The 24,146-nt window shown below is 34.5% G+C and overlaps 2 protein-coding genes across 2 annotated transcripts; both read left to right on the top strand.

Moving 5' to 3' along the window:
* Positions 1 to 2,025: 2,025 nt before the first annotated feature.
* Positions 2,026 to 6,079, top strand: LOC115723292 (alpha-galactosidase 1). Its single transcript, XM_030652732.2, has 15 exons — positions 2,026 to 2,369; positions 3,204 to 3,262; positions 3,398 to 3,454; positions 3,587 to 3,621; positions 3,708 to 3,811; positions 3,910 to 3,985; positions 4,060 to 4,118; positions 4,234 to 4,299; positions 4,383 to 4,466; positions 4,865 to 4,929; positions 5,001 to 5,083; positions 5,156 to 5,246; positions 5,334 to 5,383; positions 5,472 to 5,612; positions 5,699 to 6,079. The coding sequence occupies exons 1-15, from the start codon at positions 2,227 to 2,229 to the stop codon at positions 5,789 to 5,791; spliced, it is 1,206 nt and encodes a 401-aa protein (XP_030508592.1). The 5' UTR covers positions 2,026 to 2,226; the 3' UTR covers positions 5,792 to 6,079.
* Positions 6,080 to 14,871: 8,792 nt separating this feature from the next.
* On the top strand, positions 14,872 to 17,041 carry LOC133031291 (uncharacterized). Its single transcript, XM_061104770.1, has 8 exons — positions 14,872 to 15,189; positions 15,309 to 15,455; positions 15,610 to 15,702; positions 15,970 to 16,251; positions 16,354 to 16,392; positions 16,473 to 16,559; positions 16,668 to 16,907; positions 16,997 to 17,041. The coding sequence occupies exons 1-8, from the start codon at positions 14,872 to 14,874 to the stop codon at positions 17,039 to 17,041; spliced, it is 1,251 nt and encodes a 416-aa protein (XP_060960753.1).
* The last annotated feature ends 7,105 nt before the right edge of the window (positions 17,042 to 24,146 follow it).

Here is a 24,146-nt window from a genome sequence, read left to right as displayed (position 1 = left end):
CATGGGTGATGCATGGTCAAATCCCTAGGTGCCGTAGGGTTTTTATGGAGAATGTCCTTTTTGTCTTATGATCGACGTGACTCTTCGCAGTAGCCGTCGCTGGGGACTTAAATGATCATTACCGTAGCGCCGCCGTTCGGGGTTGTGCCGTCGCACTTTATTGCGTGTTACAACCCCAACACGCTTCCTCCCATGCAAAGATTAAATGCGACTTGATTTCTCGGGAGAGACCTGACACATCCCGGAGAGCCCTCATGCTATACTAGCTTCCTGGAGTACCTTGTACTCCGGGTGTCTCCTCCGGGACCCATGCTAATAGCGCTTCCTGGTGGCATAAAAAGACTTAGCAAATCTTTCCAAGTTATCTGATCCATGTGTCCCCTCTCGACCGGTCCACGTATTTTGGGCGAAATTATGAGCAACAACTATAAATACCCCCTCAAAGCTCATTAAATGGGATCGAGAATCTTGGGCTGCATATGAGCAAGTAGAGTAAATACTCACTAAGAACATTCTCTGTATTTATAAGAGTGAAACACTCCCCAAATACATTCTCTGTATTAAAGACATCCATAAATAGCAAAGACTCGAGGACTAAGGCTCATTAACGCCCCAACCACGTAAAAATCCTTCTCTAATTTTCTTATAGCTCTCTAACTTTATAATATTTTATTGGTTGCCGAAAACCTCGGTCAACAACCACGATTCCTAAAAAGAAAACCCCGGTACATCGTCGTAGTGGGAGGATTGTGAGACAACCTGTCCTCTATGAACATGAATCACATGTTCTTATCTCTAACATAGACAAGGACAATCCATTGACTTACAAAGAAGCAATGGAAGACCCTAACTCAGATAAGTAGAACAATGCCATGGATCAAGAAATGGATCTATGCATACCAATAAAGTCTAGGAATATGAAACTCCACCTGAGGATATTATGCCTATAGGGTGTAAGTGGATTTCAAGAAGAAGAGAAATGTTGAAGGGAAGGTAGAGACTTTTAAAGCTAGACTTGTAGCCAAATGCTACACAACAAGAATGCGTCGATTTTGATGAAACCTTTTCTCCTGTGGCAATGTCTAATCTATTCTCATTCTTTTTTCCATAGCTGCCACTTATGACTATGAGATATGGCAAATGGACGTCAAAACTGCTTTTCTAAATGACAATCTTAATGAAGTCATTTATATGGAACAACCAGAAGGGTATGTGTTACCAGGGGAAGATCGAAAGGTGTACAAGTTGCTTAAATTCATTTATGCATTGAAGCAAGTCTCTAGATCTTGAAATATCACCTTTAATAAGACCATTAAAGAGTATAACTTCGAACAAAATAAAAGTGAATTACGTGTATACAAATACATTAAAGGTAATGTAGTGGTAGTCCTAGTTCTTTATGTTAATGACATTGTACTTATTAAAAACAATGTAAAAAGTTTGTGAGATGTAGAGAAGTGGACCCTTGAGACTAGTTCTAATCAAATAAAAAAAAAGGAATTTCCTCAAGAAAATAACCCAAAACAAAGTAAACTAAAATTATGATTATATTCTAATATTATAAAAAATAAACTTAATTTAGTTTTAAAAAATTATCTCTAATATTTTTTTATTGTTTTATTTTATTTTTAATAATAATTATTTTATTATATTTTTTTATATATATATTTTTTAAATCATATATAATTTTTTTGTGTCTTAATATTTAAAATATGTTTGATTTTTATTTTGTTGTATATTTTTTGTGAATATAAGATGGTACTATGTGTACTGTATTTTTTTTATTATTTTTATGATTTTTTTAGATTTTTTTTATTTTTATAAAATATTATTTTTATTTTAAGGTTATATTGTTTCTATTTTGAAATTATTCTGTTTTTATTTTATAAAAGTTGTTTTATTTTAAAATTTTGTTATTTTTATTTTCATAAATAAATAAAAAATCAATTATAAAAGTATAAATAAAAAAAATTGATTCAAATTTATATATTATATAAAATCATAAGATGGATACTTTTACAAATATTTAGAGTTGGAATTAAAATCCCCAAAATACATAGTTTGACTGACCACTTACTTATCTCTGCAATAGAGTAGACAACTAGACCTTATCTAATTTATTGATACCGTTTTATTTGGTCAGAGGAAGCAGACAAGAGTGTGAGTACAGTTACAGAGAGAGACTATCAAACTGAGTGTTCTGGTGAAGGAGCTCCAAAGATCAAAATGGTTGCAATGATGATACTTCATTTGTTGATATTCTCACTTGTTGTGACTTCATCGACTGCAAGAATGGATCGTATTGATGTTGAAGAACACTACAGAAGAAACTTGCTAGCTAATGGTCTTGCTAGGACTCCTCCCATGGGGTAAAGAACACGACCCTTATCAACCCCTTCTTACAACTTTTTCTTGCTTAGCATTAAATTGACTTATGATTTATTTATTTATTTGCTTAACTTTTGGGTTTCACACTCTGAGAATGGTTTGTCTGATTTTTGAAAAATTAGTTGTTTTTGTCTGTGATAGAATTTGATCACCTAAGGTTTCTAACTTCCCTTTCTGAATAGTTAAAATAAACTTTGGGAAAGGAGTGTGTTTATTGAAAGAATGTGCAGTTAGAAGACTCCATGTGCTTATAGCAAGAAGGCCGTCCCTTTTTGAGTACCATCTTAGTTGTTCTAAACTACTAGGAAAATAGCACAAGAAATGAGAAGAAAAGTCCCTAACATGGTCATTTGATTTTCTTTAATTATAATGCTATATATTCCTTTATTTTAGCATTGTACTACTAACAAGAAAATGTTATCATTTCAATTATATTGGTCCATCTCTGACTAGTATGAAGTTTTGTCTTAAACCTGTTTGTAAATTTCTTTGACCAACAAAGCTAACAGGTGGAGTAGGGTGGTATTGGTTGCCTTATAAGAAATGACAATGAATTGGCAAAAGCATACAAACCATGATTTTTATTTTTCTTATTATGTTCCATTACTACTTGATATTTTCTGCCTAGTTGTTATGATTGGACTTCTTGAGAATATTTCCTTCTGACTGTTCCTCATGCTTACCTTTTTTTTCTTCCTTTCTTATTTTTACACCTTGGTAATCTTTGTGCTGAAGTTTTATGTAGAAAATTTGGAGCACTTGTGCAGTTAAGAAATTGGTATTGCTTATTTATTCATTTAATTTTCTTTAAACAGATGGAACAGTTGGAATCACTTTAGCTGCAATATTGATGAGAAAATGATCAAAGAAACAGGTTAGTGAAGCACTAGTAATAAGGCATAGAAGCCAAAGCTTAATATTGATACAAAAACTAATGTGTTTGTGTCTGAGTTGCTTATTTTATATATCATGTAGTTAATAACATTTTTGGTTTTACCTGGTTTTACAGCTGATGCTATGGTTTCTACTGGTCTTTCTAAACTAGGATATACCTATGTTAATATAGGCATGTACTCCTGCACCTTTCATTCTATCTTCATTAGAACAAGAATTTCCTTTTTCTATAATTTTTTGACTCTCGCCTCCTAATATTAAGGACAATGTATCTGATGCAACCAACATTTCTCACTATTTTCAGATGATTGTTGGGCCGAAATAGCTCGTGACAACAAGGTATAATTTCATATAAACCATAAGAAAAGTTCAGTTTTTAGAACTATTCAATATGAATGGACTAAATAAAATATTTTCATTTTCAGGGTTCTCTCGTGCCTAAGAAGTCAACATTTCCTTCTGGTATTAAAGCTCTTGCAGACTATGTTCATAGCAAAGGTCTAAAGTTGGGTATCTATTCAGATGCAGGGTAAAATTACTTCACATACCTCAACACAAACATATACTAATTGGAAAGTATAATCATATCCTATGTAGGCTAATGCTTCATCCACGTATACTTCGCAGGTACTTTACTTGTAGCAAAACTATGCCTGGTTCACTTGGTCATGAGGAGCATGATGCCAAAACCTTTGCTTCTTGGGTTTGAATTCTAGTTGTATATTTCAACATAAAGTATTTTCTTCCTGGTCCTGATTTTATGCATTGTCTTTGCAGGGCATCGATTATTTGAAGTACGATAACTGTTACAATGATGCATCTAAACCGACTGTTAGGTATGCTGCTTCTGCTGTCAATTTATAGTTATCTTCCTCATTCAAGTGTCTAAGATTTTTCTCTTTTGTACTTTTTTATCACATTTATTTTTCCTTATGCTTTTTGTTCATGTAGGTACCCTGTGATGACCCGAGCTCTAATGAAAGCTGGCCGACCAATCTTCTTTTCCCTCTGTGAATGGTAATCTCAGTAGTTAAGATATATGGCTTGTGTTTGTGTTTGTATTGTCTAGTTATATTTATTTTTATTTTGTCTTTTGTTAGGGGAGATTTGCATCCAGCTCTATGGGGTGCTAAGGTGGGAAATAGCTGGAGGACTACAAATGACATTTTAGATACTTGGGAAAGGTTTTTAAGCTTTCACTTGAACTCTTAGATTGCGCTTGGTTGGAAGTGATGAAATGGAATGAAATAGAAATAAATCAATTTTCATTTCATTCTTTTGTTTGGTTGCATTTTAAAGTATTGGAATGGTATTCCTATGGAATATGTTTACTGCCATTTTGATGGACTGACTATTTTTCTTCAAAATGGAAAGGAAGTCCATTTCAATGAAAGACGAGAAAAAAATTAATAATCTTTTTAACATATTTTATGTGTTTTAAATTTTATTCCATTCCATTCCATTCTTCTTCTTATTTTCATTCTCATTCTTATTCCTATGTTTCATTCCTCCCAACCAAATGCAACCTTACTTCCTATTGAAAATTGCCAATTCATTCCTTTTGCCTTTCTTCCTTTACCAGTATGGTCACAAGAGCAGACATGAATGAAGTATATGCAGAGCTTGCTAGGCCTGGTGGTTGGAATGGTCAGTTTGATTTTTCTTGGTACCAAATTCTTGAAATGGCTTCTTGCTAACTTTTAATTTTGGCTACACAGATCCTGACATGCTTGAGGTAGGAAATGGAGGAATGACTAAAGATGAATACATAGTCCATTTCAGCCTATGGGCCATTTCCAAGGTATATTAGTACCAACTTTCATTTCTATAGATTTTTCTCTTCAGCTAGTCACATATACATCATCCTCTTCAGGCTCCCCTTCTTATTGGTTGTGATGTGAGGAACATGACAAAAGACACAATGGAGATCATTGCCAATAAAGAGGTCATTGCTGTAAACCAAGGTAATTGTAGTTGTACTCTTCCCACTGATTGATCTCACTCTGCATTAACTGTTTGACTATTTGACACTATGCCAATTCCCACAATAGATTCACTTGGTGTTCAAGCCAAAAAGGTCAGAATGGAAGGGGATCAAGAGGTAATGTCATCAAAAGCTTTCTCTTAAAATTTATTCTACTCCTCCTTAGGAGGTCAAATGAGATTATGTTTCAATGTATCTCCAACAGATTTGGGCAGGGCCCCTGTCAGGCTACAGGGTAGTTGTAGTTCTACTCAACCGCGGTCCTCAGCCTAATTCGATCACAGCTCAATGGGATGACATTGGAATCCCACTACAAAGTGTTGTAGAAGCAAGAGATGTCTGGGAGGTATGTAGATTATTATGATAAATATAATAGGCCTCATAAAATCTTTGGAAGGTATCTTAATTCTAACAAATATCTTCTTCTTCCAGCATAAGACACTGAAGAATCATTTCACTGGAAGCATAACGGCTACAGTGAATTCTCATGGCTGCAAAATGTATGTGTTGAAGCCGGTTGCGTAATCATCGCCATAGATACACAAATAAAAGCCCCTGATGTCTCAGTTATAGAAATTCAGATTTGTCTGCTTTACATTTTGCAAAACAAGGCTCAATAATTTATTGAGGAAGACAAGCTTTCTCCTTTGTCTTCTCAAATTATGTTATTTTGTGGTTTTGGTTGCGAAGTAAGTATTAGTGTAGGCTTTTTTAAATAAGAGAGTACTTCATTTCATACATGAAAATGTAAAACACATTACAATCTACACACATTTTTAAAACTTACGTAACAATCAAAGTGGCTTAATATAAGTATGTTTTTTTTTTTTTTTTTTTTTTATGTTTTGCTATGTTATATACTGCTGGTTATATGGAGAGACAATAAAAGGTGAAAAGAATGAGGATTGTTCTCTTGTATAAGTTTTAGCTTAGCTGATTGTAAAAGTCTAATAAGACTATGTGGTGGTGGTGGTGGTGGTGGTGGAAGATGATCATTACCCAAGTATGCAAAGTTGAAAGTTGTTAAGAATATTATTATCAAGGAGAGTATAACTGAGTTCATAAATTCATGCTTGGTACTTGGTACAGTGTGGACATTGGTATCATGATTTTTTTGCTTATTATTATTATATTTTTTTTTTTTTTTGCTAAGGAAAAAGGAAGAAGAGGAAGCAGAAAGTGATAGTGTACAATGACAAAAAAAAAAGTGAAAAAAAATATTTTTTTTCGAATTAAAATGCTAAAAAAATTAGAGTTGAGCATTGATTGATTTGGTCGGTTTTTTTCTATATAAAAATCTAAAATTCGGTTTTCGGTCTGGATTGGTGCAATTCAAAAACCGACCGACCAATTTAGAACCTATCTTAAAACCAACTTTGAACCTCGGTTTGATCGGTTTAAATTGCCAAATTCGAACTTTTTTTTTCTTTAAAATATGATCAAATTTATTTTATAAGTACATTATTTTACATTCTACAATCACAATCATACAAATTAATGTTCAAAAACTAATTATCTTATTCTTTCAACTTTAATATTAATAAAATAATAATATATTATCAATAACTACAATACATAAAGTAAAAAAAAAAACTTAATAAATTAATATATATATGTATAATGGTCGGTTTCGATTTTTTCGATTGGTTCACTACCCAAAAAAATCGACTGTTCAGTGGCAGTTTTAATTGTTAGCGGTTTTTTCGATTCTTGGTTTCACCGGTTTCAGTTCCAACACTGTTCGGTAGGTCGGTTTAAACGATTTTTTTTTCTAAATTTTATGCTTAGCCCTAAAATAAATTTCCTAATATTATATTATTTTAGTTTTTTATCTCTACTTTTATGATGACTTAGCTTCTTTAAACTCTTTTTTAGTTTTTAGATTAAAAAAAAAAAGACATTCTAAGTAGGGGTGTTTATAAAATACTCAATCTAATCCAATCCAATCCGCAAAGTGCGGATATCTGCACTTGTGCAGATTGGATTGGATTGGATTGAAAAATTCAAAATTCGTACTTGTGCGGATTGGATGTTGTTTGACACAAAAAAGTAACTAATTCATTCCAATTCACACATATTTATATATATATTTTTTAAAAAAATTACATATACAATTAATATTTTAATGTAAAAATATAATAATTTGAAAATTTACTATAAATGATACAAATATATTTTAAAATTTAATAAATCAAATGTATATTTTATTTTATATGTAAGGAGAATATAATTTAAAATAAAATTATACATATCTTTTTACATACAATTTTTTTTCTTCTTCTTCTAAAATTATTATTTTTTATTTTATTATTAGAGACATAAAATAACAATATTTTATTTTATTTTTTGTTAGTTATGTAAAAAAAAAAATTAATAAATATTAAATTTATTTCATTAATAGCATATATGTTACTTAAATATTTTAATAAAATTTCCATAAGTAACAAAATACGTTTTGTAAATTATTTATGAAGAAATTCCCTAACCTATTGTAGCCTTATTATCTATTTTTTTTTATAAAATATGTCTTAATTAATTATAATTAGATTTCTAAAATGTTACAAGGATCCGTTTATGTGTTATTGCTGTTACCAGTGAGTGCCATCATATGTGTGGTTTAAGTCCTGAAAGTCACAATCATTTTTTCTTTGATGGCTCATTCTCAGTTTTTGTTGTGAATGAAGCGTTTAGCTGGCTTGGGTTTAGAGTTGGAAAATTTACATGGTATACTAACTTTTGTTAATTTTTTTACAAAAATATTGCCAAACGGTATTTTTTACTTTTTTACTGTATTTTTTTATAAGTTTCATACTGCAGTATACTGTGTAAAGTTTTCACTGGTGTTCTACTGATATTTTGTAGTTGTTCTACTGTTGTTTTGAGTTGTTCTGCTTTGAGTTTTACCGGAAAACACAGTATTTTTAAAAAAATTTCCATGTGACAGTATTTTTATAAAAGTTACAGTATTTTTGTAAATTTCCCTTAAAATTTGGCCCTTACATTCTACTAATTGGCTATATCTGATATTGATTAAGAGTGGGAGAACCAAGGATGATATTACTTAGGCCACTCTTGCTGCTTCAATATATTATCTTTGGTTAAATAGAAATAAATGTATACATGAGGGGTGGTCTTATACATTTTCTAATGAAATTCAAAGAGTGATAGACACTACACCAAAAATCAGGTTTAGTGACATTTTTATTAGTGGCATTTTTTAAAAAAATGTCACAATAATGATGTTTTAATGACATTTGTTAAAAAATGTAACTATAATGAGAATAAATGACATTTTAATTAGTGACATTTTTTTTAAAGTGTAACTATTGATATATTTTAGTGACATTTTGTAAAAAGTGTCATTAATTGTCAATATTTAAATTTAGTGTAACATTTTTAAAAATGTAACAAGAATAAATTAATAGTGGCATTTATAAAAATGACACCAAATATTAGATTTAGTGACATTTTGAAGTGCCATTTAATTAAGTACTTTTAGTGACATTTCAAAAGTGTTACTAGTAAAAAAAATTAGTGGAATTTTTAATTTTAATTTATTATTTGAAATTATATTATTGTACAAATTTATAAAGAAAAAAGTTTAAATTTAATTAATTTTGTAGACGTAGATGAAAAATAACTTAATAAATATAAATATTGTATCATAATAAAAGTTTTTAAATAAATAAAATTGATCTCCATAACAAAAGAATTAAGATAAATAAAATTTATAAATAAAGTACTCATAATACTACTACTACTACTAATAATAATAATAAAATACCTAAATCACTAAGCTTCTTCATCCATATCATTTGCATCAAATGACACGGATGTATCAACAGTTATATCTGGCATATCTTTCCTAACCAAACTAATATCTTCACTGTCAACATCGAGAGATGCACCGCAAACTTCAGTTTGCAAATAAGACTCCACATTCTCGTTATGTGATTGCACGCTCATATTATAATAATCTCTAGGATTTATTTTTAAAGAAACATGTCATCCTTCGTGTTTGAGATCTTCCACATACATTACTTGTTCTGCTTGAGAAGCTAGTATAAATGGCTCATCTTCACGCATCAATTTTGTAAGGTTGACTCTTGTGCAATCTTTCTCTTTTTTAATACCACTACTCGAAATCCAATCACACTTAAATAACACAACACGATTCCCTGAACAATAATCTAGTTCGATAATATCTGTTAATATCCCAAAGAATGTAACATCTCCAAAAATAGGATTCGGATCCCTACTACTTGAAAAACTTTGAGTCTTGGCAGTCACAATAACTCCACTATTTTGAGTTTTTAATTTCTCTTCGATTTTTTTTATATGAAACCGAAAACCATTTATTAAATATCTTTTAAATCGATTGAAAATATTGTTTGGTCCTTTAGCCAGATAATATAGATCTTCAGAAAGTCGATTATCTTGATTATCATATAATTCTTCTGCCTAATTTGACAAAAAAAAAATTGTAATAAATAAATTACTACACTCAATATGTTTGTGAACTCCTTAAGTTAATACAAAAAATTAAGAATTGAAAATAACCTTACCTTTTGTGCAAACCAGGAAGGAAATGTCTCGCTATGAATCCGATCTAAGGTCATTACTCTTTGACGAGGATTTTGTTGTGCAATGATATTGCGATGATCCCTACAAAATTAATAAGCATTAGACATGCTTACTTAATGCTTCAATATTTTTTATTATTAGAGATATAATAAATAATACTTACTCAATAAATGAGTCTACGACATTACAATTAAATAATACATATCGATGTGCCTTAGTTTTGGTATCCTCGTCTAAAGTCTCAGAAACTATTTTTCCCAAATTTCGACCCGTCGTTTGGAAAATAGGCAGCCTTTCTCTATCTGGATTTGGATTACTATAATTTCTAGGCTTACGATTAATTTTTGTCTCTACACCTTCCATATATCGTGAGCAAAATGTCAAGCATTCATTAGCTAAATATCCTTCAGCTATACAACCTTCTGGTTTACTTTTGTTTCGAACGTATGACTTCAACTTAGATAAGTACCTGCAATTATTCATATGAACATTAAAAGCAATATTGAAACTTTTCACAATTAAATAAAATAAAAATCAATATATATTACCTTTCAACAGGGTACATGCAACGATAAACTGATGGTCCAGCAATTCTCGCCTCATATGCTAAGTGTATCACCAAATGAACCATAATATAAATTAACTCCTTGTTGATATGAATCACTCAATCTAGATTGCTTCATCCAACTCTTATCCATATCTTTAGCTTTTGAAATTTTTTATCAATACCTATTTAAAATCCAAAAAATTAGTTTGTTTGGAAAAATAAAAAACAAACATATGTATATATACTAGGTCAAACATAAGTATTTTGAAAAGAATAAAAAAATCAAGTAATTTACACTTTGAATACTTATTCATAGTAACTTAAACCCATTCACTTTCATAATTAAGTCCAATATAATTATTAGACAATTCAATGTAGATAATACTTACTTATTCCTTTCAATAATTATTATGGCAAGTTTTTTTGAAAAAGTCAATAAAAAATACACTTTAGAGGATTTTCTGTTAAGCATCTATCCCGAATTTTCATAATCAACATTGTTGCCTAATATGTAAGATCACTCTTCATTACTCTATTTTTTAGATTAGTTAACAAATTGAGCTAAATGTACTAAAAATATCAGTTAGTAGCTCAGATTTGTAAATATCTTAATTAGTAGCTCAGATTTGTAAATTTACTTAAAATATCAATTAGCAGCTCGAATTTGTGATTTTGGAAAGTTACAATGTGGAAGTCAATGAAGATTTTAGCTTAAATTAAAAAAATTAACAAAAAAAATGTTTAGTAGCTTGGTAAATTAATTTTGTAAATTTGCACTATTAAATAACTATTGGTCTCAACTAATTTAATAAAAAAAAATAATCAAAAATAAGATTTTAAAGAATTTAGAGTAAATAAAACCCAAAATCATTAAACTAATAAAGAAAAAAGAGATTAAACCTGATGTGGATGATGGTGGGGAGGAATATAGTATTTTAGCGTTGTATAATTTGTTTATTTGGAAGAAATAATGCCACCTTTGTAAAAGGTAAGATATGACTTCTCTCCACGCTGCTTTTAAATTTCTTTTCCCTTTAGTAGTAGTCTTTTAATCACTTTGGAATATTCTATAAAAAAAATCACTATTTAAGAAGTCATACATGCCTGGTGCGAGTATCACAGATATTCAGAGAAACAAATTAAATTATCATATCCTTAAGTATATTATAAATAGATAAAACAAAAAAACAAACTACTGTATTAGTAATACAATGCCGTTAATTCCATTATCTCTCAAATTCTTAAGTCTAAGCCACATTTCAAGACCAAGACTTTATTATCTCTCAAACTACTGTATTTGTTTTATCCATTTATAATATACCAGTTAAATCCAATGCCGAGATAATTTCATTATCTCTCGTCAAATTCTTAATTGCATCACTATTTCAAGACTTCAAGACTTTATTAGAGATATTCTTAAATTACAAAAAGTTGGATTGGGATAACAAAATACTACTTGGGAAATTACATTAAAGATGAATAATTCAAGAAATACCTTGCACAACATCCAAGGTAATAGATATCAGGAGCATAAAGCTCAATAACATTCTTGTCGTCACCTCCTGCAGCTGTAGAAATATCTTGCACAAGATCGAAGGAATCAGGGGCGTAAACAGCTCAATAACTTTTACCTATTTTTTAACTAGTATATATATATATAACCTTTTCACGTTTGATTTTTTTTTTTTTAAAAAAAAAAGATTTTTTAAAAGTAAAATATCTTATTAAATTGTAAATTAAATACTCATCACTTTTTTTAAAAAAAACCTTTATAAGATTTAAAATGTAAAATATCACATATTTTTAAAAATTAACTAGGGAGATATTACGTGCCAAACCACGTATACTTAGTTTTATTTTAGATTTTAGTTATGGTTATGGTTTTTTTTTTCAAATGTCATATGTAATTTTAAAACAAAAGTCAATATAAAATGATACTTATAAAAAGAATAATAATAATTTGAAGATAAAAGAATATATAATTGTGTAATATATATTGAAAAAATGAAAAAAAAAAATAATATATTATGTAAAATTTTAAGAAATAAAAATTAATGTTAATAAAATATATTAAAAGCAATAATACTAAATAGTCATATAAACCATCAATATAACTCAATTCATAATAAAGATCCACATTCTTAGTATCATAAAATATATATGGAAGTTATAAGAAAAGGCAATCTTGATACGATCAAATAATTCTTATTTTTCTTTTCCCCTTTTGACCGAAAACTCCAAAAGATACATATACACTTGTATGTTCTATATACAAGCTTTGTATATATTGGCTTACATAAATAGTTCTTCCAAAAAAAATGCAATCTTGATACGATCAAATAATTTCAAAAAAGTTCTTCCAAAAAAAATGTACTTGTTTAGTTATGTTTAGTTATATGAAGGAACAACAACAAATGAAAGATTTATGTGATTGAATTATCAGGAAAGAAAAAAAAAGATCATACTTACTTGTGGTCTTGGTGATAGTGTAGTTTCTTTGTATATTTTATTTTGCTACAGTGAAGGATGTTTTCTTCGACATCTGTGATGCACCATATCAAAAGAGGAACATTAGTAGTTGAAAAGAAACATTAAGTCACTTGTTACATAAGAAACATGGATGTGGTCATACTCTGATCTCCATTTACGGTGTTAAAATCATCAAGAAAGTAGAAACTTCAATCGACGACTCTAATAACAATCCAGAATAGCAGCTGAAACTCCAATCGACAACTCAAATTATAATCGAATTATAATCGAGATCGATTTTATATACAGACTCGATTTCTCAAGAGAATTAGTTTCATTCGGATCAAAATTACAATTTTTTTTTGGGAATTAGCTTACCATCGTAAACTTTTATTTTTTGTTTATTGTTTTTAGAGTTAACCTGAGAGTTTTTTTAGGAGGATTAGTTTCATAAGATTTTATTTTTATATATATATATATATATATATATATTAGGAGTTAACGTGAAGGTTTTATTTTTTATATATATATTTTTTTTTGGGAGTTAACAGTAAAGATATGTTTAATTTTATTAAATATATAAATATATATGTATTTCAAATAAGATACCAAACATAAAAAATCTAATAATAGCATAAAAATAGGAATAGGAAGCGTTCAAAAACACATAATTTTTTTTTTTTAAAAAAAAAAAAACCAAAATGAAAATGGAAAAGAAGTGGGATTCTACCCGCCCAAATATTTCAATTTTCCTTTTTCACCAAAACTATCATTCTCATAAATTTGAGAACTGTCTCTCTCACACACACAAATGGGCTCCTCTCATCTGATATTTTTAATCTTTGATTTTGATTTTTATTTTTATTATTTTCCTGAGATTCACATTTTGAAATCTAACCATTTGATTTGAATTTCTTTTTTCTAGCTTTTGAAGCTGAACATCACTGATTTTGCTTTTGGTTTACAATTGTGGGTCTTGTGGATAATCTCTGAATTTGATATCAAACTCTGAATACAGCAAATTCAAAAAGAAAGGTTTAGACTCTTTTATAGTTATTACTATATTAATATTATTCCTTTTATGAGATTACTACTAAGAATACATATGTATATATACATAATTTCATCTCTGGCAAAATTGAAAACAAAAGAATATGAACTGGGACTAAGATTATTTGTTATATATATGGCCATTTCTCATTTTTAGTTTACTCTCAAACTGATGTGAACTACTAGAACAAAGAACCCAACACTCCTTAATCAAAATTAGTAATAGTTTAGTCTCATAGTATTTGTCACCTACTACGTACCTAACACTCAATTCCCATTAATAGAATTTTCTGATCAATCTACTGAATGAACCAATAACTATGATGTTTTTACCAAAATGGTAGGTAAAATGGTCAAAGCAGCAATAATTAATTTATTAGTTTGCTTCCCATTTATGGCTAACAAACATTCTTTGTTTACAATTTTTCCTTTTTCTTTTTTAAACTTTTTATTTATGATATGATATGAACAAGGAAAAGAAAATAAAAACTTGTTTTGTTTTGATTTGATTTGCACAGAAGAACTCTTTCTTGAGATCAACTGTAGTTAAGCCATATTTCTATGTTTTTATATTTTTTTACTTGTTAATAGCAATTTTTTATTATAGACTGTATAGTGTGGCTCACTATCTTTGCTTTTGGATTAAAGTCATTTATTTTACATATATTCATTATTTTTATGTTTATTTTGTTGAGTCTTTAATTTTATAAAAACACAACATTAATTCTTATAAATTAATATTTCTTATGAGGGAAGTTTTAAGTAATTTTTGTTTAGCATCCTTTTTGTAATTACTTTTTCTATGATTTTGCTCTGGAAGACTTTATTTTTTTTTTTTTCATTTCAATGAGCATTAAAGAATTTTATGATTTTAAAAGTAGTAGAAAGAATTTTATTGTTTATTTGAATAATTATGAAAGATTTATAACTATTCTACAGAATTTTGTCTGCAGGTATGGATAGATATATGCAATATAGATTGGCTGAACAAGATGAAGATTGTGTAGATTCATTTACAGATTTGTTGACAAATAATAATGGTAAAAAGAATGGTAGAGGTCCAACACAAATGCGTGACATTTGGGGTAATCATGATGGTACAAAGATGCAAATCACATGTAATGAATTTGGGCAACCACATGATAAAAACGCAAGTAAGCTTACAAATTTTATTGGGACATTAGTACGAGATGGAAAAAATGCTCCAATTAACTACAAAAGTTGGCATAAGGTACCTGACAAATACAAAGATAGAATGTGGAAAATCATACAGGTAAAAAATTATTGTTTTTTCAAATGATTTTTTTAGCATTTTAGATCAGTAGTTGAATTAATTTTGAAATTTCTATTTAGTATATTTAAGATTGCTAATGCATGCTTTAAAATTTCTAGGAAAAATTTGATATTCCTCCTCTGGCAGAAAATTGGACTATGCGGTCTTGTGGTAAGGAACTTAAAAATTGGAAAGCTTATCTTAAGAGAACTTATTATTCGGAAACTTTATCTTTTGAGGAGCAAAAAAAATATAAGGACAAAAGAGTATATGCTGGGCAATGGGAGTAATTAATAAAATATTGGGCAACAGACGATGCAAAGGTATTTTTTCTTTTAATATTTAATTGAGTATATTATTTTTTTTTTCATATTTCACTAATTTAATATTTATTAAATGCAATTTTATATATTGTTTTAGAAAATAAGTGCTACAAACAAAGCTAGTCGTGGTCAAAAGAAATACAACCATACAACTGGCACAAAAAGTTTTGCACAAATTAGAGCAGCGCAGGTAAACTACAAAATTATTTCAGCATATAGATTGAACATTGCTTCGTAAGTATGCATACTTTGATTAATATTTAATTACAACTAAATATTTATTTGTAGAAAGAGAATGGTGGAAGTACACCAACACGTGCTGCTATGTTTAACGTCTGCTATACAAAAAAGATAAGAGTGTAACTGATACAACGAAAGAAGTAATGGTATGATCGAATATTTTTTAATTAATGCCTAGCTTGTTGTTTTATTACTGCATAATTTATATTAATGATAGGTACAATTACAAGAGAAACAAGAGTTGAATGAAGATGTATCAAAGGAAAAGGGTATGAATGACACTTTCTCTGAAGTAATGGGTAAAGAAAAATACGGATCAGTCCGTATGTACGGTTTTGGTGTTTGCCCATCTGACGTATGGGAAAACAAATCCACCAAGAAAGGAAACCAAAAGAAGTATATACAAACTCTAGAAGCTGAATTGAAAGAATTAAGATCTCAAGTTCAAGCCAACAAGCAAAATTACAATGCAAATGACACATCTATTATACCTGACATGGTTAGAGCTTTAATCTCTCTATTTTTTTTTTAATAATATCTCTTTAGTTTTTATTATTATTATATATTTTTCGGTACTTAAAACTGAACATATTATGTGCAGGCTCTTAATTACAATGACAATGACACTTCTTCACAACTGGTTACGTTTTAATTTTTCAAATGATTCAAAAAAATTATTAACCAATAAATTATGTTACTGATATGTTGTTATATATGTAGGCCAACAAACCTTGTATGTCACATAACAAGGAATCTCGACGTCAGTTGTGGTTTTCATCTTCAGCATATGATATTCCAATTGTTGAGGTAAATATTATTATTATTATATAGTTTAGTTATTACTTAAATATTAATGTTTTTTATTAATGAATTTATTAATTTTTGTGTATTTTTATGTCATAATTTATTGTGTAGGTTGGTGAAATGGTTAATCTTAAGAGTGTTACTGCTGATCCTGAAACAATTGCTATTGGTCTAGTTGTTAGTAAAGATTCATCAAAAGAAGTTGGAGGAAAAGAGCTCGGAGATCATTATTCTGAAGTTCTTGTTCAAGTTTGTATCAACCCCGACGAGGAATTAATTAGACCATATGGACAATGCAAGACAATTGGTGAAGTTGTTGGAGCATCTATTGCATGGCCAACAACATTTCTGGTAACAATTAAATACATATTTAAAGTTTTCATTATATATGTATATGGATGATTATTTATTTGTTATTTATTGTGCTAAAAATTATGCAGGTTTCACAAAAATCAGATAAACAACTTCATGATTCAATGATGTGACTTTACTAACATAGAAAAATAGACTCAATTGTAAATTTTTTTTTTATTTTTATTGTTGTTGTATAGATAGTTTGTATACAATTTTTATTATTATTGTTCATGTTTGTTGTAAGAATACAAAATTATTATGTATTATATTTTTATATTGTTGAAATATTTATGTAACAAACTTATTTTAGTTTAAGAATGTTAATATAAAATTATTTTTATTCCCCTTTTATTTTATGTTTAGAGTTTTTTTTATATATTATTGACTTTTCTGTTTAGAGTTTTTTTTTTAATACATATATAAATTAAATAAGGAATAAAAAGATGAGTAAAAATTAGAAAATTACGATGATTTATATATGTTGCTCCTGAATTCGCCCAAAATACGTGGATCAGTCGAGAGGGGACACGTGGATCAGATAACTTGTAAATATTTGTTAAGTCTTTGTGCGCCACAAGGAAGCGCTGTTAGCATGGGTCCCGGAGGAGGCACCCGGAGTACAAGGTACTCCAGGAAGCTTGCATAGCGTGAAGGCTCTCCAGGATGTGTCAGGCCTCTCCCGAGCAATCAAGTCGCATTTAATGCTGCATGGGAGGAAGCGTGTTGGGACTGTAACACGCAATAAAGTCTGACGGCACAACCCCCAAACAGCAGCGCTACAGTAATGATCATTTAAGTCTAGCGACGGCTACTCTGCGAAGAGTCACGTCAATCACAAGGCAAAAAGGACATTCTTCATAAAAACCCTACAGCACCTAGGGATTTGACCATGCATCACCCATGGTATATTCATTGGAAATGCCCAACTTTATGGATACTTACAGATACATGTGTAAGAACAATTCTAGGGATTACCCCACCAAAACACTATAAATACCCCCTCAAAGCTCATTTAATGGGGTCGAGAATCTTGGTTTGCAAAAGAGCAAGAAGAGAAAATACTCACCAAGAACATTCTCTGTATTTATGAGAAAGACCTTCTCTCAAGTGTGGAATCTGTATTAATTACATCCATTAATAACAGAGACTCGTGGACTAAGGCTCGTTAACGCCCCAACCACGTAAAAATCTTCGTCTCACTTTCTTACAGCTCTTTATTATAATCATATTTTAATAGTTGCCGAAAACCTCGGTCAACATTTTGGTGCTTTCATTGAGAGCTGAGGAAAGCTACTACATAACAAGCATTTGACTCCACAACAATGGTGGAGACAAGAAGTACACGTCACCCTCGCCCTCTGGAAGATGCTCAAGATCCAAATGAGGAAGATGTAGCCTCAAGAGCAGCAGAGGAGTCCGGGGAAGAAGAAGAAATAGTTCCCGACGAGAACTACGAGGAAAACCTCGACGAGTATGCCTACGACGGAGGAAGTTACTCAGAGTTGGTGCTCCTTAGACAAAAAGCTATCGATCATGAAGCTGAGATCGAAGCTCAGAAAGCGCAAAATCAAAAAATGCAGGAAGTGATGTTAGCCATGCAGAAAGCCATGGAAGCTGCTGGTATTCACGTGCATCCCAAGGCAATGGCCGCTGGGCTCGACGGGGAACCAGCGACGTCCTCGCCTAATTCCCAGCAGCAAAGACCTAGGGAACCTAGCCCTATAAGGCACCCTGCTGAGGAAAACCAAACAAAAAACCCTACTTCTACCCCTGGGCGAAAGAAAAAGGTGCAGGATCCGCGAAGGGTCCGCTCAGATTTCCCTAAAGGGAAAGGTCCGCAGAGGGGCAAGCTCCAAAGAGGGAGTCTTGGCCCTCAGGATCGAGGGGATCGGAAAAGCGTTTCTGTGCACCAGGAACCAGGGGGTAGAGGAAGAAGAGGACAGAGATGTCCTCCCATTGATCTGAGAAATCAAATCAATGGGAATCAAGGTGACCTCCGGGATCATCTTGACCAAAAAAGATACAGGCCCGTGGTCTCTTCGGGTACTGTAAACGAAGGGATCATGGCGGAACTTGCCATACTTCGAAAAGATATTGCTCGAGTCTCTCGGAGGCAGAAGGGAGATGACTCCGACTCGGACAGTGAGGATCGGGAGCCATGTGCCAAGCATATCCTGGAGGCGGAGCTCCCTAAAAACTTCAAGATGCCCGAAATGGCGGCATATACTGGGAACTCCGACCCCAGTGATCACTTGTCACGGTTCAACCGTGTCATGACAGTCATGCGGGTCAGCAATGACGCCAAATGTTTGTGTTTCCCCCTCACTTTGAGCAGATCAGCGGAGGAATGGTTCAAAAAGCTGGAACCAGGATCCGTGGGTTGTTGGAACAAACTCCAAACCAACTTCCGGAGACAGTTTGTCGCCGCCAGGAAGGTTAACTTGGAGGTTAGTGCCCTGACCAACATCAAGCAACTGCCCACCGAGACCTTGAAGAATTACATCAAGAGGTGCCGAGAGGAAGCCTCGAAGACCAAGAAGGTCGATGACGGACAACAGCTTGCGCTTCTCCAAGCAGGAATCCAGCCATTGTACAAAATACGCAAAATACGCAGAGCTCACGGACTCTCAGGAACGTGTGTACTTCGCCACTAGGCGAAATACGCACTACCGGAGACCCCAGCCATTGTACAAAGATAGCTCCCGGAGAGATCCGAATAAAAGATGCGAGTATCACAACGACATTGGTCATAGCACCAATGAGTGTAAGAATCTCAAAGACGAGATTGAGAATCTGATCCGCTTGGGCCACCTCTATGAGTGGATCAAAAATAGGTTGCCCCACCTTAATCCAGGACAGGTGGCCGGGGGTATGCCTCCGGGAACGCCAGGGGGTACAGCAGGAGCCTTGCCTCCAGCTGCTCCCACAGGTGATACCCAGCATATTCTCGGGCTACCGCCTCGGCCTAATGGACGGGTAGCCATGATCTCCGGAGGTCCCCATATCGGAGGAAACACTTGCAAGGAGCGGAAAAGATATGCCGAGGCCGCGAAACACAGTGAGGTGTGGGAGGTTACTCAACTCCCAGCTCAAAGGCCTCGGCTAATGGACCAACCCATAACGTTCACGGAAGAAGACGCCAGGACGGTGCATTTTCCTCACCACGACCCGCTGGTCATAGAGACCCCCATCGCAAATAAAGTGGTGGCTAGGGTCTTGATTGACAATGGGAGTTCCGTGAACTTGCTCTTCAAAGAAGCCTTCACTGCGATAGGGTTAACCGACCGAGACCTCTCGCCTAGTGGATCACAGCTCACAGGGTTTAACGGGACGACGCTAATCCCGATGGGAAAAGTCAGGCTCCCAGTTACCCTGTGCCCGGATACCCCCCAGAGCACATTTAAGTATTGCACCTTCGTGGTGGTAGACTGTCCAACAGCCTACAACGCGATCCTAGGTCGACCGGCCCTAGTCGACTTTGGTGCGATTACTTCAATCCGACATCTATGCCTGAAGTTCCCTACCCAGGAAGCCGGAGTCGGAACGGTGAGGGGAAATCATGGAGAGGCCAGGCAGTGTTACAATGTTGCCACCCACCTGCCTGTACTCATGGTCCGGGAATCCCCCGAAGTAGAGAAGGTTGAAGAGGATGAGCTGGACCCTCGTATAGGGTCCGAAAAGGTCGTGGAACCAATGGAGGACGTCGAAGAAATACCAGTGTGCGACGACGACTCCACTAAAGTACTTCGGATAGGGAAGAACCTGGACCCGGAGGAAAAAGAAAGAATAGTAAAAACACTGAAGGGCGCCATCGACATCTTCGCATGGCGCCAAGAAGACATGACTGGCATAAGCCCTCATGTCATCACCCATGTACTCAATGTCAACCCGGACATGCCCCCTGTACAGCAAAAGAGACGCCCGCTCGACTCGGTGAAAGCCGAGGCCTTAGAGAAAGAGGTGGACAAACTTTTGTCCAATGGCATGATCCGCGAAGTATACTATCCGGAATGGCTGGCCAATCCGGTCCTGGTACCCGAGCCGAACGGGACCTAGCGAGTTTGTATAGATTTCACAGATCTGAACAAAGCCTGCCCAAAGGACTGCTTCCCGCTACCCAGGATCGACCAGATGGTAGACGCCACGTCCGGATTTAAGCTGCTGTCTTTCATGGATGCCTATGCTGGGTACAACCAAATAAAAATGCATACGGCAGACCAGGAGTGCACTAGCTTCAGGACCGATAAGGGCGTATACTGCTACCTAGTCATGCCTTTCGGACTGAAAAACGCCGGAACAACCTATCAAAGAATGGTTAACCGGATGTTTAAAAGCCTCCTGGGACGAAACATGGAAGTATATGTAAACGACATGCTCGTCAAATCCAAAGCTTGCAACAGCCATGCAAGCGACTTAGAAGAATGTTTCGAAGTCGTCCGGAGATACGGTATGAAGCTCAACCCGAAAAAGTGCACTTTTGGGGTCAAGTCGGGAAAATTCTTGGGCTTCATAGTCAGCCAAAGGGGAATCGAAGCAAACCCGGAGAAAATCCAAGCTCTCCTAGACATGCCATCCCCCAAGAAGCATAAGGACGTGCAGAGCTTGACCGAAAAGGTAGCAGCACTGAGCCGCTTTATCTCACGCTCCACGGACAAATGCATACCCTTCTTCAACATACTGAAGAAATGTCGAAAGTTCGAATGGTCGGATGAATGCGAGGAGGCATTCAAGAGGTTGAAAGACCGCATGGCCAAACCTCCCATCCTATCGAAACCCATCCTTGGAGAAGACTTGTTCCTCTATTTGGCTGTCTCCGAGCACGCGGTCAGCGCTGCCCTGGTCCGGGAGGAAGAAAAAACTCAGCACCCCGTGTACTATGTCAGTAAGCGCATGATAGGGGCCGAGACAAGGTACCCGGTCATTGAAAAATTAGTATTCTGCCTCCTGATGGCATCAAGGAAGCTGAGACCATACTTCCAAGCCCATCCGATCAGAATCTTGACCAATCATCCGCTCCGGCAAGTTCTCCAGAAGCCTGAAGCATCCGGAAGACTCCTCAAGTGGGCGATGGAGCTGAGTCAATTCGACTTACATTACGTGCCCCGGATTTCCATAAAAGGCCAAGCCTTGGCAGACTTCATCACCGAATGCAATGAAGCCAAGGCAACAGCCAATACACCGGCACCACCAATCCCCACTTGGAGGGTATTTGTAGACGGAGCTTCTAATGAGAACGGTTCAGGAGCCAGAGTGGCTATGATATCACCTACTGGATTGCGGCTCCAGGCAGCACTCCGATTCAACTTCACAGCTTCAAACAATGAAGCCGAATATGAGGCCCTGATAGCAGGGCTAAAATTGGCTAAAGCTGTAGGAGCCAAGAGAGTGGAAGTCTACAGTGACTCTCAGCTGGTCGTAAACCAGGTCTCCGGAGAATACCAAACTCGCGGCGAACGGATGGCCGCGTACGTAGCAATAGTCCGAGAACTGCTCCACGAGTTCACGGACTATAAAATAGAAAGAATCCCCCGAGAGAAGAACGCTCATGCGGACTGTCTGGCTAAGTTAGCCTCGGACAGTGAGATCGAAGAGCTGGGGGTAGTACCAGTGGAACGCTTGGCAGAGCCAAGCATCAAAATAAAAGAGACCACACTAGCGGTTGGGCAAGAGCCCAGCTGGATGGTCCCCATCATAAAATACATAACCACAGGTGAGTTGCCCCAAGAGAGGGCACTGTCTCGAAAGATTCAGTATCAGGCTCATCGTTATGTAATGATGGATCAAATTCTCTACCGGAGAGGACTCAGCATGCCTTATTTAAGGTGTGTATCGGACCCTGAAGCTAGACAAATCATGCTGGAGGTCCATGAAGGGTTCTGTGGAGATCATACGGGAGGACCCAGCCTCTCAAAGAAAATATTGAGGCAAGGGTACTTCTGGCCAACAATGAAAAAAGATTGTATAGACTATGTCCAAAAGTGTGACTCGTGCCAAAGGTACGCGAACATACCGAGAGCTCCTCCAAATGAGATCACTTTGATGACCAGCCCCTGGCCCTTCGCGGTCCGGGGGAATAGATCTCATCGGGTCTCTACCTACGGGAAAAGGAGGGGTAAAGTATGCAATAGTAGCAGTGGACTACTTCACCAAGTGGACAGAGGCTGAGCCTATGAAGACAATAACTGCTAAGAAGGCATTGGACTTTGTTATCAAAAACATAGTGTGTCGATACGGCTTGCCTCACAAGATAGTCTCAGACAATGGAAAGCAATTCGATTGCGAGGAATTTACTGACTTTTGCAACCAACACGGAGTGGTAAAAAGCTTCTCCGCGGTAGCCCGGCCTCAAACAAACGGCCAGGCGGAAGCAGTCAATAAAATCCTAAAGGTCACTTTAAAAAAGAAGCTACTGGCCTGTAAAAATAACTGGCCTGAAGAATTGCCAAGGGTATTGTGGGCCTACCGGACGACCCCCAGAACCACAACCGGTCACTCGCCGTTCTCAATGGCGTACGGTTGTGAAGCAATGGTCCCGGTGGAAACATTATTCCCATCCCACAGGAGGACGACTTATGATCCGGCCACCAATCAGGCACTGCTCCAAGAGGCTTTGGATCAAGTCGAAGAACTCCGGGATGAGTCTCAAATACGGATGGCTGCTTATCAAAAGAAGGTGACCAAGTATTTTAACTCCAAGGTTAAAAACAGAAAATTCGCTATTGGGGATATGGTCCTAAGAAGGGTTTTTCCAGCCACCCAAGAACCCGGAGTGGGGGTACTTGGACCAAATTGGGAAGGACCATATGAGATCGAGGACGAGATCGGTTCTGGCACTTACAAACTAAAAAGAATGGACGGAACCACCGTCCCAAGAGCCTGGAATGCCGATCACCTCAGAAAATATTACCAGTAGCGAATTAAACTTAGATTTTGTTCAAAGGGTTTGTACCGTCCAAATGTATACCTCCCTTATATTAAATAAAACTGAGTGCCTTAAAAACAAAGTTTCTATGCCACTCAGGGGGGTACTAGGGTATACCGCACGGACAAAAAAAAAAACAAACTAAGTAAAATATCCTGACCCAAAGGGCAGGTCAAAAAGTATGCACAAAAATAAGAAGCATAAGTATAAAAACCCTGAGCCAAAGGACAGGTTAAAAAATATAAGTGTGACAAATAAAGATCGCATAAAAAAAAATATCCTAGCCCAAAGGGCAGGTCATATACATATAAACG

The sequence above is a fragment of the Cannabis sativa genome, chromosome 9, assembly GCF_029168945.1.
Source record: "Cannabis sativa cultivar Pink pepper isolate KNU-18-1 chromosome 9, ASM2916894v1, whole genome shotgun sequence".
NCBI lineage: Eukaryota > Viridiplantae > Streptophyta > Magnoliopsida > Rosales > Cannabaceae > Cannabis > Cannabis sativa.
Note: the sequence above shows the minus strand (reverse complement) of the source record. Positions and strands in the feature narration are given on the sequence as shown.

Bases quoted from the DNA above. Each gene is read 5' to 3' on its own strand.
- LOC115723292 (XM_030652732.2), top strand. From the start codon at position 2,227: ATGGTTGCAATGATGATACTTCATTTGTTGATATTCTCACTTGTTGTG. The intron at 4,930-5,000 runs GTCAGTTTGATT...TTGGCTACACAG, and splicing joins TAGGCCTGGTGGTTGGAATG to ATCCTGACATGCTTGAGGTA. The intron at 5,084-5,155 runs GTATATTAGTAC...CATCCTCTTCAG, and splicing joins GCCTATGGGCCATTTCCAAG to GCTCCCCTTCTTATTGGTTG.
- LOC133031291 (XM_061104770.1), top strand. From the start codon at position 14,872: ATGGATAGATATATGCAATATAGATTGGCTGAACAAGATGAAGATTGT. The intron at 15,190-15,308 runs GTAAAAAATTAT...TAAAATTTCTAG, and splicing joins GAATGTGGAAAATCATACAG to GAAAAATTTGATATTCCTCC. The intron at 16,908-16,996 runs GTAACAATTAAA...AAAATTATGCAG, and splicing joins CATGGCCAACAACATTTCTG to GTTTCACAAAAATCAGATAA.